Source organism: Drosophila gunungcola, unplaced genomic scaffold, assembly GCF_025200985.1.
Source record: "Drosophila gunungcola strain Sukarami unplaced genomic scaffold, Dgunungcola_SK_2 000016F, whole genome shotgun sequence".
Taxonomy (NCBI): Eukaryota; Metazoa; Arthropoda; class Insecta; order Diptera; family Drosophilidae; genus Drosophila; species Drosophila gunungcola.
This window is the reverse complement of record NW_026453199.1, coordinates 923,968-936,033: the sequence shown is the minus strand read 5'-3', so window position 1 is coordinate 936,033 and position 12,066 is coordinate 923,968. Positions and strand designations below refer to the sequence as shown.

At 43.4% G+C, this 12,066-nt stretch overlaps 2 protein-coding genes across 2 annotated transcripts; both read left to right on the top strand.

The window, feature by feature from the left end:
• The first annotated feature begins 3,147 nt into the window (after positions 1–3,147).
• LOC128263706 (uncharacterized) lies at positions 3,148–3,873 on the top strand. Its single transcript, XM_052998801.1, has 2 exons — positions 3,148–3,284; positions 3,375–3,873. The coding sequence occupies exons 1-2, from the start codon at positions 3,148–3,150 to the stop codon at positions 3,871–3,873; spliced, it is 636 nt and encodes a 211-aa protein (XP_052854761.1).
• A 2,672-nt stretch (positions 3,874–6,545) lies between these two features.
• On the top strand, positions 6,546–11,219 carry LOC128263705 (uncharacterized). The gene is made up of 4 exons (XM_052998800.1): positions 6,546–6,935; positions 7,110–7,400; positions 9,567–11,108; positions 11,193–11,219. The coding sequence occupies exons 1-4, from the start codon at positions 6,546–6,548 to the stop codon at positions 11,217–11,219; spliced, it is 2,250 nt and encodes a 749-aa protein (XP_052854760.1).
• The last annotated feature ends 847 nt before the right edge of the window (positions 11,220–12,066 follow it).

The window sequence follows — 12,066 nt, the reverse complement described above, 5'->3', positions numbered from 1 at the left end:
CCAAAGGCGATTTCCATCGCCTTCTGGTTGAAGATGCCTCCGAGTGGTACTGGCTAATGATCCGCACAAAGCCGTCCGAGCTCAAAACTGCTTTGGAGCGGCGTTATTGCGATAATAGAAGCGACTAAGACCGAATTCAGGACATTAAGGCGAATCGTTAGACAAGTATTTCACGGCAATTCGGCGACTGGTGGCTTCGGTTGGGCTTAGTGTGGACAATGACTGGACTGCAAAACGAAACCTAGAGCATCTTAACGAAGAATGCAGAGAGGCGGAACGAGAATTCGCTCCAGATTACGGAAGGCTGCGTTCACAAGTCCCAGTAGTCTGCAGAAGTCGGCATGAGGGACGTGTAGGCAAAGTGGACGAGATTCGGAATTTGGAGCTTGGAGACAGGGAGGCTGTAGGCGGTTCAGAGGAAGCCGTGGAAGCAATCGGTGTCGAGTCCATGAGGAATCCAATGGTGTGTGGAACTGTTAGCAGAAGGGTCATGGTTTTAAGGAGTGCGAAGCGGAGCAACGGAATCTGTTCTGCCACAAATGTGGATTGGCATACACAGTTACTCCAAGATGCCCCAAATGCAGCTAGGGAAACGGTCTCCGGAATGCGGGAGTAGCAGGCAATCTGCGTTCCGGGAGAGAGCCTGCGGAAATTCCGAGGAGGCAGCACTAAAACAGGAAGACAGCAAGCAAGCTGCGGTCAGAGAAACAACATCCAATCCTGACAGGGTATTGTTGACACTGCAGGAATCAGCTGATGGGAATGACATTAATAACAATAAGAGTTAAGAAAGCTAAAGAAAGGTTCAAGAAACGTCGGCAAGAACGGCAGAAGGTGCAACGATCAGTTACGGCCATAGGCAGAAAAGAAGCCAGAACAGATCCGCGCCCATATGTATGGCCGGAATGGAATTTCGTGGGCTACTGGATTCTGGCGCATCCGTAAGCTTGTTGGGCAAAGGCTGCAAGGAGTTAGTGGGCAAAATGGGAATTCCTTGGCAACCCTATCATGCAAAGGTGCGAACTGCAAGTGGATCAGCCCAGAATATATTAGGAAAAATACAAATTCAGTTAAATTTAAGGGTACCAATGTCAACGTGAGTATTTTTCTATGTTCTTCTCTGGAACAGGAGCTGTATCTGGGAGTCGATTTTTGGCGTGGATTTGGGATAGCACCAGAAATATTCGAAGAACTCACGACGGAAAGCAATCTAATGCTTTCCGGTACCGAACAGGATAGATCCTGAACCATACGATCTTAATGACAACCAAAGGTCGCAGTTAAAAGAAGTTCAAAAATCATTTCTGTCTTTTAAGAGCACGGATTGGGAAGAACATCCGTTATGAAGCACACTATTGAGCTGGTAAAGGAGGCAGTTCCGGTAAAAGATCGCCATTATCCGGTATCTCCTGCTGTGCAAAAGCTTATATAGAAGAAGAGGATGAAATGTTGCGCCTAGGGGTCATTGAAGAGAGCGATAGCGCCTGGAGCAATACGATTACCCTAGTTAGAAAGCCTGGTAAAAATCGACTCTGCTTAGATGCCCTGAAGCTGAATGAGAGAACTATAAAGGATGCATATCCGCAGTAAAATATAGAGGGCATACTGAGTGGCATTGATACGACCAGATTTATAACGAGCGACGACCTAAAGCATGCATTTTGGCAAATAGAGTTGGAAGAGAGCCATAGAAAGTACACAACGTTTACAGTGCCGGGACGGCCGTTGTACCAATTCGTAGTGATGCCGTTTGGATTAACCAACGCTGCCCAACGTTTATGTCGCTTGATGGACAAAGTGATACCTCAAACGCTTAGGGAGAAGATGTTTTTATACCTGGATGATTTGCTGGTGGTATCTCCTACATTCGACGAGCATATAGAAACGTTGAGAAAAGTTTCTCAATGTCTCCGAGAAGCAGGGTTGACGATAGGGCTCAAAAAGTCACATTTTTGTTTTAAGGAGCTGCGATATCTTGGGTTTATCATAGGTAAAGGAGTCCTGAGGACGGATCCTGGTAAATTGGATGCGATCCGAAACATGCCGGAACCAAGAAGTGCAAAGGAAGTACGACGATTTTGGGGGACAGCCGGATGGTATCGCAGATTCATCAGGAACTTTGCTGAATTGGCAGCACCGCTCACGGATACCTTAAAAAAGGGGCGGAAATTCGAAAAGACGAAGGACGCTAAGGAAGCAATGGAAGCCTTAGAAACTGCGCTTATATCAGCACCAGTGTTGCACTTCTCTAAAAGGTTTTACGTGCAATGTGATGCATCGGATGTTGAGCAGTGTTATTCCAGGAAGAAGAGGATGGCGGTGAAAGGCCAATCGCTTTCTATTCTCAGAAGCTCAATCTTTGCCAAATTAAGTATAGCGTTACCGGCCGTGTTGGCCGTAAAACGGTTCAGGCCATATATAGAGTTGATGCCGTTCACGATAATAACAGACCACTCTAGCCTAAAATGGCTGATGTCATTGAAGGATTTGAGTGGGCGGCTGGCAAGATGGTCCTTAAAATTGCAGGCGTTTGATTTCGTGATCGAACATCGCAAAGGCTCAGAAAATGTGGTCGCGGATATGTTGTCTCGATCAGTGGAAGAAGTGGAGTTGGAAGCAAAGGAGGAGGTTTTGGGTTTCGAAACGGTAGAGTTTGAAGCGGCGGACTACACCGAGTTGAGAAAGGAGGTCGAGGAAAATCAGGAGAGGTTGCCGGATTTAAAAGTAGTGGACGGCTTTATATTCAAACGCACTCGAGTTGAAGATGGAAGGGCGGAGTTAGAAGCAAATAGCTGGAAACTATGGATTTCAACGGCCCTGACGTCAACGCTAATCGAGCAGGCCCATTCTCCATCCACGCGGTCACATGTAGGGGTCGCAAAAACCCTATTCAAACTAAGACGCCAATTTTACTGGCCGGGAATGGTGGCCGAGGTCAGAAAATTCATTCGGGACTGCCAAGTGTGTAAAGAGACGAAATCCACAAACAGACCACCTATGCCGGGACTAGGAGCAGAGACAGTAATGTACCGCCCGTTTCAAAAGTCGTATGTGAACTTCCTAGGAAAATATCCTCGCTCGAAAGGTGGCAAAGCCTACATTTTTATAGTGGTAGACCATTTTTCGAAATTCGTCTTTTTATAAGCCATGAGGGATTCCACTGCAGCAGCAGTCGAAAGGTTTTTGACCAGCGAAGTGTTCCACACGGTTGGCGTACCGGAAATACTGCATTCCGATATTGGAAAACAATTCGTGGGAAAGAAGTTTGCGGATATGATACAGCTGTACCAAATAAAACATGTAGGGACGGCGGTTAATTCTCTTCAGTCCAATGCGTCCGAATGAGTGAACCAATCGGTGCTGAATGAGATTAGAGCCTACTTGGATCAGGATCACCGCGACTGGGACTTATATCTGCCCGAGATAGAAACGGCTTTAAGAAGCTCGATACACCAGGCCACCGGCTCTACACCGTATTTTGCACTGTTTGGCCAGCATATTTTCACGAGTGGGGCTGATTACCAGTTGGCAAGAAAGCTGCACTCGTTGGAGGACTGCCAAATCCGGGATCTAGATCACGGAGATAGGTTGGAACTGTTGCGCGAGTCGATCCGCAGAAATATACATAGAGCGCACGAGTCCAGCGCGCGATACTATAATCGGACCACACGGCAGATCACATTCAAGCCAGGGCAAGAAATCTTCCGAAGGAATTTTGTGCAAAGTGACTTTGGAAAGAACTTTAATGCGAAATTCGCCAGAAAGTTTGTCATGTGCAGGATTCGCAGGCCCGTGGGTAATCATATGTATGAAGTGGAAGACATGCGCGGAAAGCTCTGCGGGGTGTACCATGTGAAGGAATTAAAGCAGTAAGGGATTTCTGAAGAAGGCGACGTACACCAAGGGGAAATGATCGACCAACGAAGAGTGTCTGGAAGAGAGAAGAAATATAAATCTGGAATATGTTTCAGATATTTCACGTATAACCTGATGTTCCGCAGTAAGAAGCACCGAAGTTCAGACTGGGTCGTTGGGCATATTCTTTTCGATTCCGTGGGCGTTTTCCCTCGTTGGGCGCTTGTTGAGTTCCTAGGTGTCCTGCGGGTTGCAAATCCGTGGTTCTGACTCCAGATTACGGATTAAGGCCATTTCTTCACTGCCAATTCCCTTTTTTGGATTTCGTATCGGATTGTTGTTCATTGTCAGTGTGGTTGTTGTGGCCGGGCTATCGATAGCCATATCGAATGTCGGCGCAAGGGTGATTTTATACTGAAAAATACTGCGTTGTTATGATGGTCACCCCAAATGTTAAACGGCCGTTGACCCAGCAAATTTAAAACACGAGAGCCGGAGTTCGGAAAGGCGATAGGAGAAGAGGAGAGCCCATAACGAAAGTCACGGTCAAGGCGTTAAGGCTGTTGTGCTCCCCTCGCCAAAGTAAAGTTTCTTTTTGTGGTGCACGTGCGGATTTCATAATCCCGGTATCTTGGTGCGACATAATTTTTTTTGAGCTGCAGCAGCGCGCCAGTGTCCACAGGCAACAAAACCCACTCAAGTTGGCCTGGCAATTTTTTTTTTTTTTTTTGTGAGGCCCGGGCAAGAAAGACGGCCAGAGATTTTTTTGAAGAAAATTATTACGGCGTGGAGGACCGGCACGCTTACCAAGAGGCGGCTACGGGAGCCAGTCGGCTTCAGTCAGATTTTTTTATTATTATTAGATTTTTAGAATAATTACTTATTTTATCGTGTAGTGTTTGTTGTAAATTCGTGTGATTATTTATTTAATGATTAGGGTTATTTACATCTTTTTTTGGTTATTTTTTTTATTTACACATAGGCCATAATATATACATCTTCTTCAAATATTTTTCTTATTTACATTTGAATACATACTGTCTACATGCATTATACTTACATCTACACATAAACGTATAATAACGTCTCATACCCATATTATCTATATTTAAATATTGTCAAATTGTTTGGTTTATTTGTATGTTTTTTTTTGTTTGTATACCCTTGCAGAGGGTATTATAATTTCAGTCAGAAGTTTGCAACGCAGTGAAGGAGACATTTCCGACCCTATAAATTATATATATTCTTGATCAGCATCACTAGCAGAGTCGATCTAGCCATGTCCGTCTATCCGTCTGTCCGTCCGTCTGTCCGTCCGTTTCTAAGCAAACTAGTCTCTCAGCTTTAAAGCTATCTGCATGAAACTTTCCCAAAAGTTGTCTTTCTATTGCAGGTAGTATATAAGTCGGAACGAGCCGGATCGGACGACTATAGCATATAGCTCCCATAGGAACTATCGGAAAAAAATTTATGAAAAAATTGGATCGGACGACTATAGCATATGGCTTCCATAGGAACTATCGGAAAAAAATTTATGAAAAAATTGGATCGGACGACTATAGCATATGGCTTCCATAGGAACTATCGGAAAAAAATGTATAAAAAAATTGTAACATTGCTGTTTTTAAAATTTTTTTTAGTTTTTGACATTAAGTAATGGTTAAATATTTAAAAATTACGGTTTAAATTTCATCAAAATCGGACGACACTAACATAAAGCTCCCATAAAAACAATAAAAAATATTTTAAGAAAATGTTTTTAAAAATTTAATTTTTTTATTTTCTAATTTGCTTAGAGCAGACCGCCAGCACCTAGTCAAATGCTCATAGGTTTGCGCTGCACACGCAGGGCTGTTATGCAGCTTTGTTCTTCGTTTTTCTTATCTCGCTACATTTGTCGCGTTATCTATTCAGCTGAGCTACAGCGAAAACATGTACACAAATTTGAAGTCAAGCTTTCGGCAAGACAGCTATACAAAATCGCTGCAACTCCGAGCACAGCTAATAAAATCAAGAAATAATTTCAATTTAACCTATCGTGCGTTTAATTTATATATCTAAACTAAAGGGTGGCATTTTGGTTGTTTTCCCCATAAACATTTTGGTGACCCCGACGTGATATTCGTTTAATCGGAGTCTGCATGTCGGTTTTTAATATTGTTTAATATCGTTTAAGCAATAACTTATTTTCGCTGTCGTTTGCTGCATCTCAGTCACAAACACACGAACACTTTATGTGAGCGCTGCCGGCCGGCCGTTTGTTTTTTTTTTGAGCATTTTCGCGCTATGAAAGTAGCAAAACTGTGTTGTGCTGCAAAAATTAAACATAAAAGGAAACGCAATTAATTGTTGTTAAACGCGTATATTGCATACATATATGTGTAAATAGCCGTGTATGTGTATGGTCACATACATTACTTTGCCAAGTCAATGCGCTGTTGCTAGGCAAAAATTTCGGTAAAAAGAACACAAACAAAGTCAAAGTTTCCGTTACGTTGTTGGCAAAGCTCGGTGCATTAACATTTGCGAGGCAATAGGCATAGGGTGTTTCCTGCCCTCTGAATCCGGTCAGACAATTAAAAAAAAATACAGTTAACCCAGGAGACGCGATTCAGCCTCAAAATGATGCTCCCAGTGACATCGAGTTTTACAGAGCCAAAGTGCGTTCCGTTTTGCGGAAGTTAAACGCAATGAAAGATTACTTAACTGCTGGAGCTACTAAGCAGTTTGATGAATCTGATGTCCTCGCGCGGCTGGAATGGGTGAACTCTATGAACTTGGAATTCGATTCTGCACAGACTTCGCTGGAAAAACTGGACTTTTCGGAGATTAGTAAGGATACGCGGTTTGAATTTTCCGCAATCTTAATGGATTTAAAGGCGAAACTAAATCGGGCCTTAGCAGCTCTGCGCAAACTGCATTTGCCGGGTTCCACAGCTGCCAATTCTGCATCCTTTGATATTATAAACAATGCGAATCTTTCATTCAGATTTAGGAACCCTCGATTGCCAAATCTAGAGATTGCTCTTTTTCAAGGATCGTACTCAGAATGGCCGGACTTTATTGCAACTTTTACCACGGTCATTAGAAATGATAACGACCTAAGTGATATTGAAAAATTACAATATTTGAGTTCCTCTTTAGGCGGCGTGGCTTTGGAAACCATACGATCGCTCGACCCCTCAAATGAAAATTATAAAAAGGCTTTAAAATTACTTATTAATCGATTTGAATATAAAGTTTTACACTTTCAGGCACACGTTCAGTCAATATTTGGTTTAAAAGGTGTCGAGAAGGGATCAGCTAAGGGTCTTCGGGAGCTCAGCGATTGGATGAATTCGCATCTTCGAGCAATCCGTACCCTGGCCACTACACAACAAATTCTGGATGGATTTCTCATTCATATCGTGACACACAAGCTGGATCAAAGGACCCGTGAAAAATGGGAAGATGATTTGTCAATATCTGAGCTATCTACCTGGGATGCTATGGAGTCGTTTTTGGAGAAGAGGTGCCGGCTGATGGAAAACTTGGACCTAGCTGTGGTAATTTAAACACCACACCATCAGGTGGGAAAAAGCATGCATAGATATAACCCAAGTGTACTGATTACGTCTGCTACTAACTCAAACCATCCAATTTGCCTATTTTGCGATGCTAGAGATCATTATTTGCCAAAATGCTCCCGATTTTTAAGCTTGAGTCCCAATCTTCGATATAGGGAATCAAAGAAAATGCACCTTTACCTCAACTGTTTTCGCAAAGGCCATAGCTTGCAGCAATGTAAGTCAACTCATTGTAAACTTTGTCGCATGAAGCACCATTCATTACTGCAAATTATCCCAGAGACATCCATACAATCGACCTCAGTTTCATCTCCATCATCCGACCCATCTATAAGCTTTCAGCCATTACCATCAACTTTATCATCACTAGTGTCATGCTCATCTCCATTATCTCAACCTAATCACCATTTAACGCACTCTCCACCATAAACCTTAAATTCAATGCCAATGAATTACGTGCTGCTTCCAACTGCTATAATCTACGTAAAAAATAGAGTTGATGCATTTATGCCCTGCCGAGCAATATTAGATTCAGCTTCTCAGTTAAAATTTATTACTACGCGCCTAGCTAGCCAACTTAATTTGAAACTTAAACAATCGCACAATAAGGCAGTCGATATTCTGGCGCAATCACGGGATGCAAGCTATCGTGCGTCATTCGCAGCTGTTGTAACCCATAGTATCACTGATTACCAGCCAAATTTCAATATAAATACTACAAGATGGAGGATGCCACAAAACATTTCGCTAGCTGACCCACATTTCAACCAGTCACAACGAATTGATCTTTTAATTGGCGCTGGTCTGTTCTTCGAAATAATCGCAAAAGGGAAAATTAATTTGGATAGCACCTTGCCCACGCTTTAAAACACCAAGCTTGGTTGGATAGTTTCTGGAGGGATGTCAAGTATGCTAAATCGCAAATCTGTCTTGGCTGCCATTGCCAAGGATCCTGCTGATCATTCAGATGATGACACACTTGCTGCCGTAGTAAAGCGGTTTTGGGAGATTGAAGACATTAGCTCAGAAAAACCATCGATGCTGGCCGAGGACTTACGATGCGAGCAGCATTTCAAAGAAAATTGCATTAGGCTGGAGAATGGTCAATATTCGGTTCGCCTTTTATCCACTTTGGGATTCGAATCTTTAGGTGACTCCTACTGTCTGGGCCGTCGTCGTTTTAAAAGTTTGGAATCAAAACTAAATAAAAACCCCAATCTGAAAGCGCAGTATTCGGCATTTTTACAGGAATACCTCAACTTAGGCCACATGTCTCTCGCATTAAGGGATCCAGCGGTGCCACAATTTTTCTTGCCTCACCATTCTGTTCAGTAGCTTGAAAGCACTACCACTAAACTTCGTGTCGTCTTTGGTGGTTCTGCAAAAACTACATCTGGGATAGCTCTAAACGACTTGCTTCTAGCAGGACCAACAATTCAGCAAAAAATTTTAATATTTTGCTTCGGTTTAGATTTTTTAAAGTAGCTCTTTGTGGAGCTACCTGCAAGATGTACCGCTGCGTTCGTGTTTCGTACCCTGATGGCTTATTGCAATGTATCATTTGGCGAGAGAACTCCACAGATTAATTGAGTGTTTATAAACTAAACACAGTAACCTATGGAACCAAGTCGGCTGCCTCTCAGCTCTCTTATGATGAAGAGGAATCATTTCCAGTTGGAGCTAAAGTCGTTCGTAGAGATTTCTATGTGGAAGAGGTGAAAGAAATTCGTCATCAGGTAAAGGAGCTTCTGGCGCGCGGCCACTTTCTGATCCGAAAATGGTGTTCGAATGAAGCAAGCGATTAAATTGATTAAATTCCACGTCGGATCAGCTATCGCCAAAGCTTTGGGGTTGGTCTGGGTTCCATCTTCGGATAATCTTCTCTTTAACTTTGCACAAATTTTATCAAGTCAACGAGCAACAAAACGGATTGTGTTGTCAACAATTGCGAAATTTTATGATCCGCTTGGTTTAATAGCACCCATTGTTACAAAATCCAAAATTTTTTTGCAAAAGCTATGGAGCACTAACATGGATTGGGACGACACACTGCGAGAGCCCCTTCTTTCGTCATGGGGGGAGTTGACCTTTCAGTTGTCGATCATCCAGAACCTAAAATTTCCACGATTCGTAATGCAATCGCAGGCTTCCGTCGAGATGCACGGATTCTGTGATGCTAGCACAGCAGCTTACGGCGTGTGCTTATATTTGCGGTCGGAGGCCAATGGCAACGCTGAAGCACATCTACTCTGCGCCAAGTCTAGAGTGGCTCCCTTAAAAGTTTTAACAATACCAAGATTAGAACTTTCAGCATCGTGTTTATTGGCTGAGCTTTTCGTAAACGTTAAGGAAACCATAGGTTTTGATTGCAGCTCTCACTGCTGGTCGGACTCGTCTATTGTGTTGGCTTGGATTCGGCAGGCTCCAAGGGAGTTCAACGTATTTGTGTCTAATAGAATCGAGAATATCCAGGAAATGACGAAAGGAATGGCTTGGCATCATGTTCCAACAGACTTGAATCCGACGGATGTGGTATCGCGCGGATGTACCCCCAAAGAATTGCTGGAGTACTCCCTTTGGGCAAATAGACCTCCATTTCTACTGAAAGGAGCGTCGAACTGGCCCTCCCTATTAGATGCAGTAAAGAACCTTCCGGAACGGCGTTCCATGGCGCTAATTGGAACCGTTGGCACTGACATATCTATCAACTGCAAGTTTCTCAACTCATTCGACAAGTTGCAGCGTGTTTTCGCGTACATTTATCGATTTATTTCAAGTTGCAGAGCCAAATCATTACCTTCAACCATCTATTTTACCGTTGACGAGATCAGCTTCGGAACCGTTCTGCTTCTAAAGAGCATTCAACAGGTTCACATAGCGGTGGAGTATGAGGTTCTTAACCAAGTCAAGCCTTGTCCTCCGAAGAGCAAGTTGATTTCTCTGAAGCCAATACTTAGCTCTGAGGGTTTACTTCGTGTTTTTGGAAGGCTTCAAAATGCGAGCTTGGACTACGAGGCTAAGCATCCGATATTGTTACCCAAGGATCATCCGGTCACCAGAGCGATTATCGTCTATTATCATGAGAAATACTTCCACGCAGGGCCACAGGCGTTGCTCGCTGCTTTACGGCAAAGGTATTGGCCACTTGGAGGCCGAAAGTTCGTGGCTAGCGTCATCAACAAATGCGTCAGATGCTTTCGGATGAACCCTGTGGCTTGGGAACACATGATGGGTAGCCTGCCAGTAGATCGAGTTCAGCCTAACCCAGCTTTTCACACCACAGGAGTGGACTATTGTGGACCGTTCTATCACAAGTCAGAGGCCCGTAACAAAGCACCCCACAAGTGCTACATCGCCGTCTTTGTCTGCTTTTCGACGAAGGCTGCGCACTTGGAAGTCGTCCAGGATCTCACAACGGATTCTTTCATTGCAGCTTTGAGAAGATTCATTAACCTTAGAGGCAGTTCTCGTACTATTAGGAGTGATAATGCGACAAACTTTGTTGGCGCTAAACGAGAGCTAGCAGAACTGAAGGAGTTATTTTTGAGCGAACCGCACACGGCTTCGATAACTTCTTCCTGCTTAGCGAATGGGATTGATTGGAAGTTCATACCCCCGCGTGCCCCACATTTCGGTGGTCTATGGGAGACGGCTGTAAAATCTGCAAAATTTCACTTCTACCGAGTTGTCGGTGCAGCCATCTTAGCCCTTGATGAATTAAGAACTCTTGCATATGAAATTTCTGCCATTCTAAGCTTTGTCCAATTTCAGAAAACGCTGAAAATTTTGAGGTGCTAATGCCAGCGCATATTTTCAAAGGTTCCAGCTACACAAGGTTTCCTGAGCTTGACGTTACTCATCTTCGCGAAGGCCGGTTAAGCAGTTGGCGAAGAATAACACAAATGCAGCAGCACTTCTGGAAAAGATGGAGCAGAGAGCATTTGTCCCTGTTGCAAGAACGAAGCAAATGGCGGATCAAAACATCCAACATCCAAATCGGTCGTGTTGTATTGCTTCAGGAGGACAACCTTCCACCGATGAAATGGCAGCTTGGGTGCATCCATGAAGTCATACCCGGAAAGGACGGCGTCGTCAGAGTAGCTGTGGTCCGGACAGCTACAGGTCTTACCAAAAGGGCCGTCACCAAACTAGCCGCTTTGCCCATCGAATCCCATTTGGTTGGAACCGTGCCTCTTCCAACGGGGGTAGTATGTTTAGAGCAGACCGCCAGCACCTAGTCAAATGCTCATAGGTGTGCGCTGCACACGCAGGGCTGTTATGCAGCTTTGTTCTTCGTTTTTCTTATCTCGCTATCTATTCAGCTGAGCTATAGCGAAAACATGTACACAAATTTTAAGTCAAGCTTTCGGCAAGTTAGTTATACAAAATAGCTGCAACTCCGAGCACAGCTAATCAAATCAAGAAATAATTTCAATTGAACCTATCGTACATTTAATTTATATATCTAAACTAAAGGGTGGCATTTTGATTGTTTTCCCCATAAACATAATTTTTTTTTAAAAAGTTTCTTGACCTTTTAATATTTTGACAGTTAAGAATTACGCTTTTTTATTAAAATCGGAAAACGATATCATATAGCTGCCATAGGAACTATCGAATAATTGAGCTGCAAATCATCATAGCT

Coding starts and splice junctions, on each gene's coding strand:
- LOC128263706 (XM_052998801.1), top strand. CDS start 3,148: ATGAGGGATTCCACTGCAGCAGCAGTCGAAAGGTTTTTGACCAGCGAA. Junction 3,285..3,374: donor TTTGCGGATATGATACAGCT/GTACCAAATAAA, acceptor GAATGAGATTAG/AGCCTACTTGGATCAGGATC.
- LOC128263705 (XM_052998800.1), top strand. CDS start 6,546: ATGAAAGATTACTTAACTGCTGGAGCTACTAAGCAGTTTGATGAATCT. Junction 6,936..7,109: donor TTATTGCAACTTTTACCACG/GTCATTAGAAAT, acceptor TTACACTTTCAG/GCACACGTTCAGTCAATATT. Junction 7,401..9,566: donor AAAACTTGGACCTAGCTGTG/GTAATTTAAACA, acceptor ATGCAATCGCAG/GCTTCCGTCGAGATGCACGG.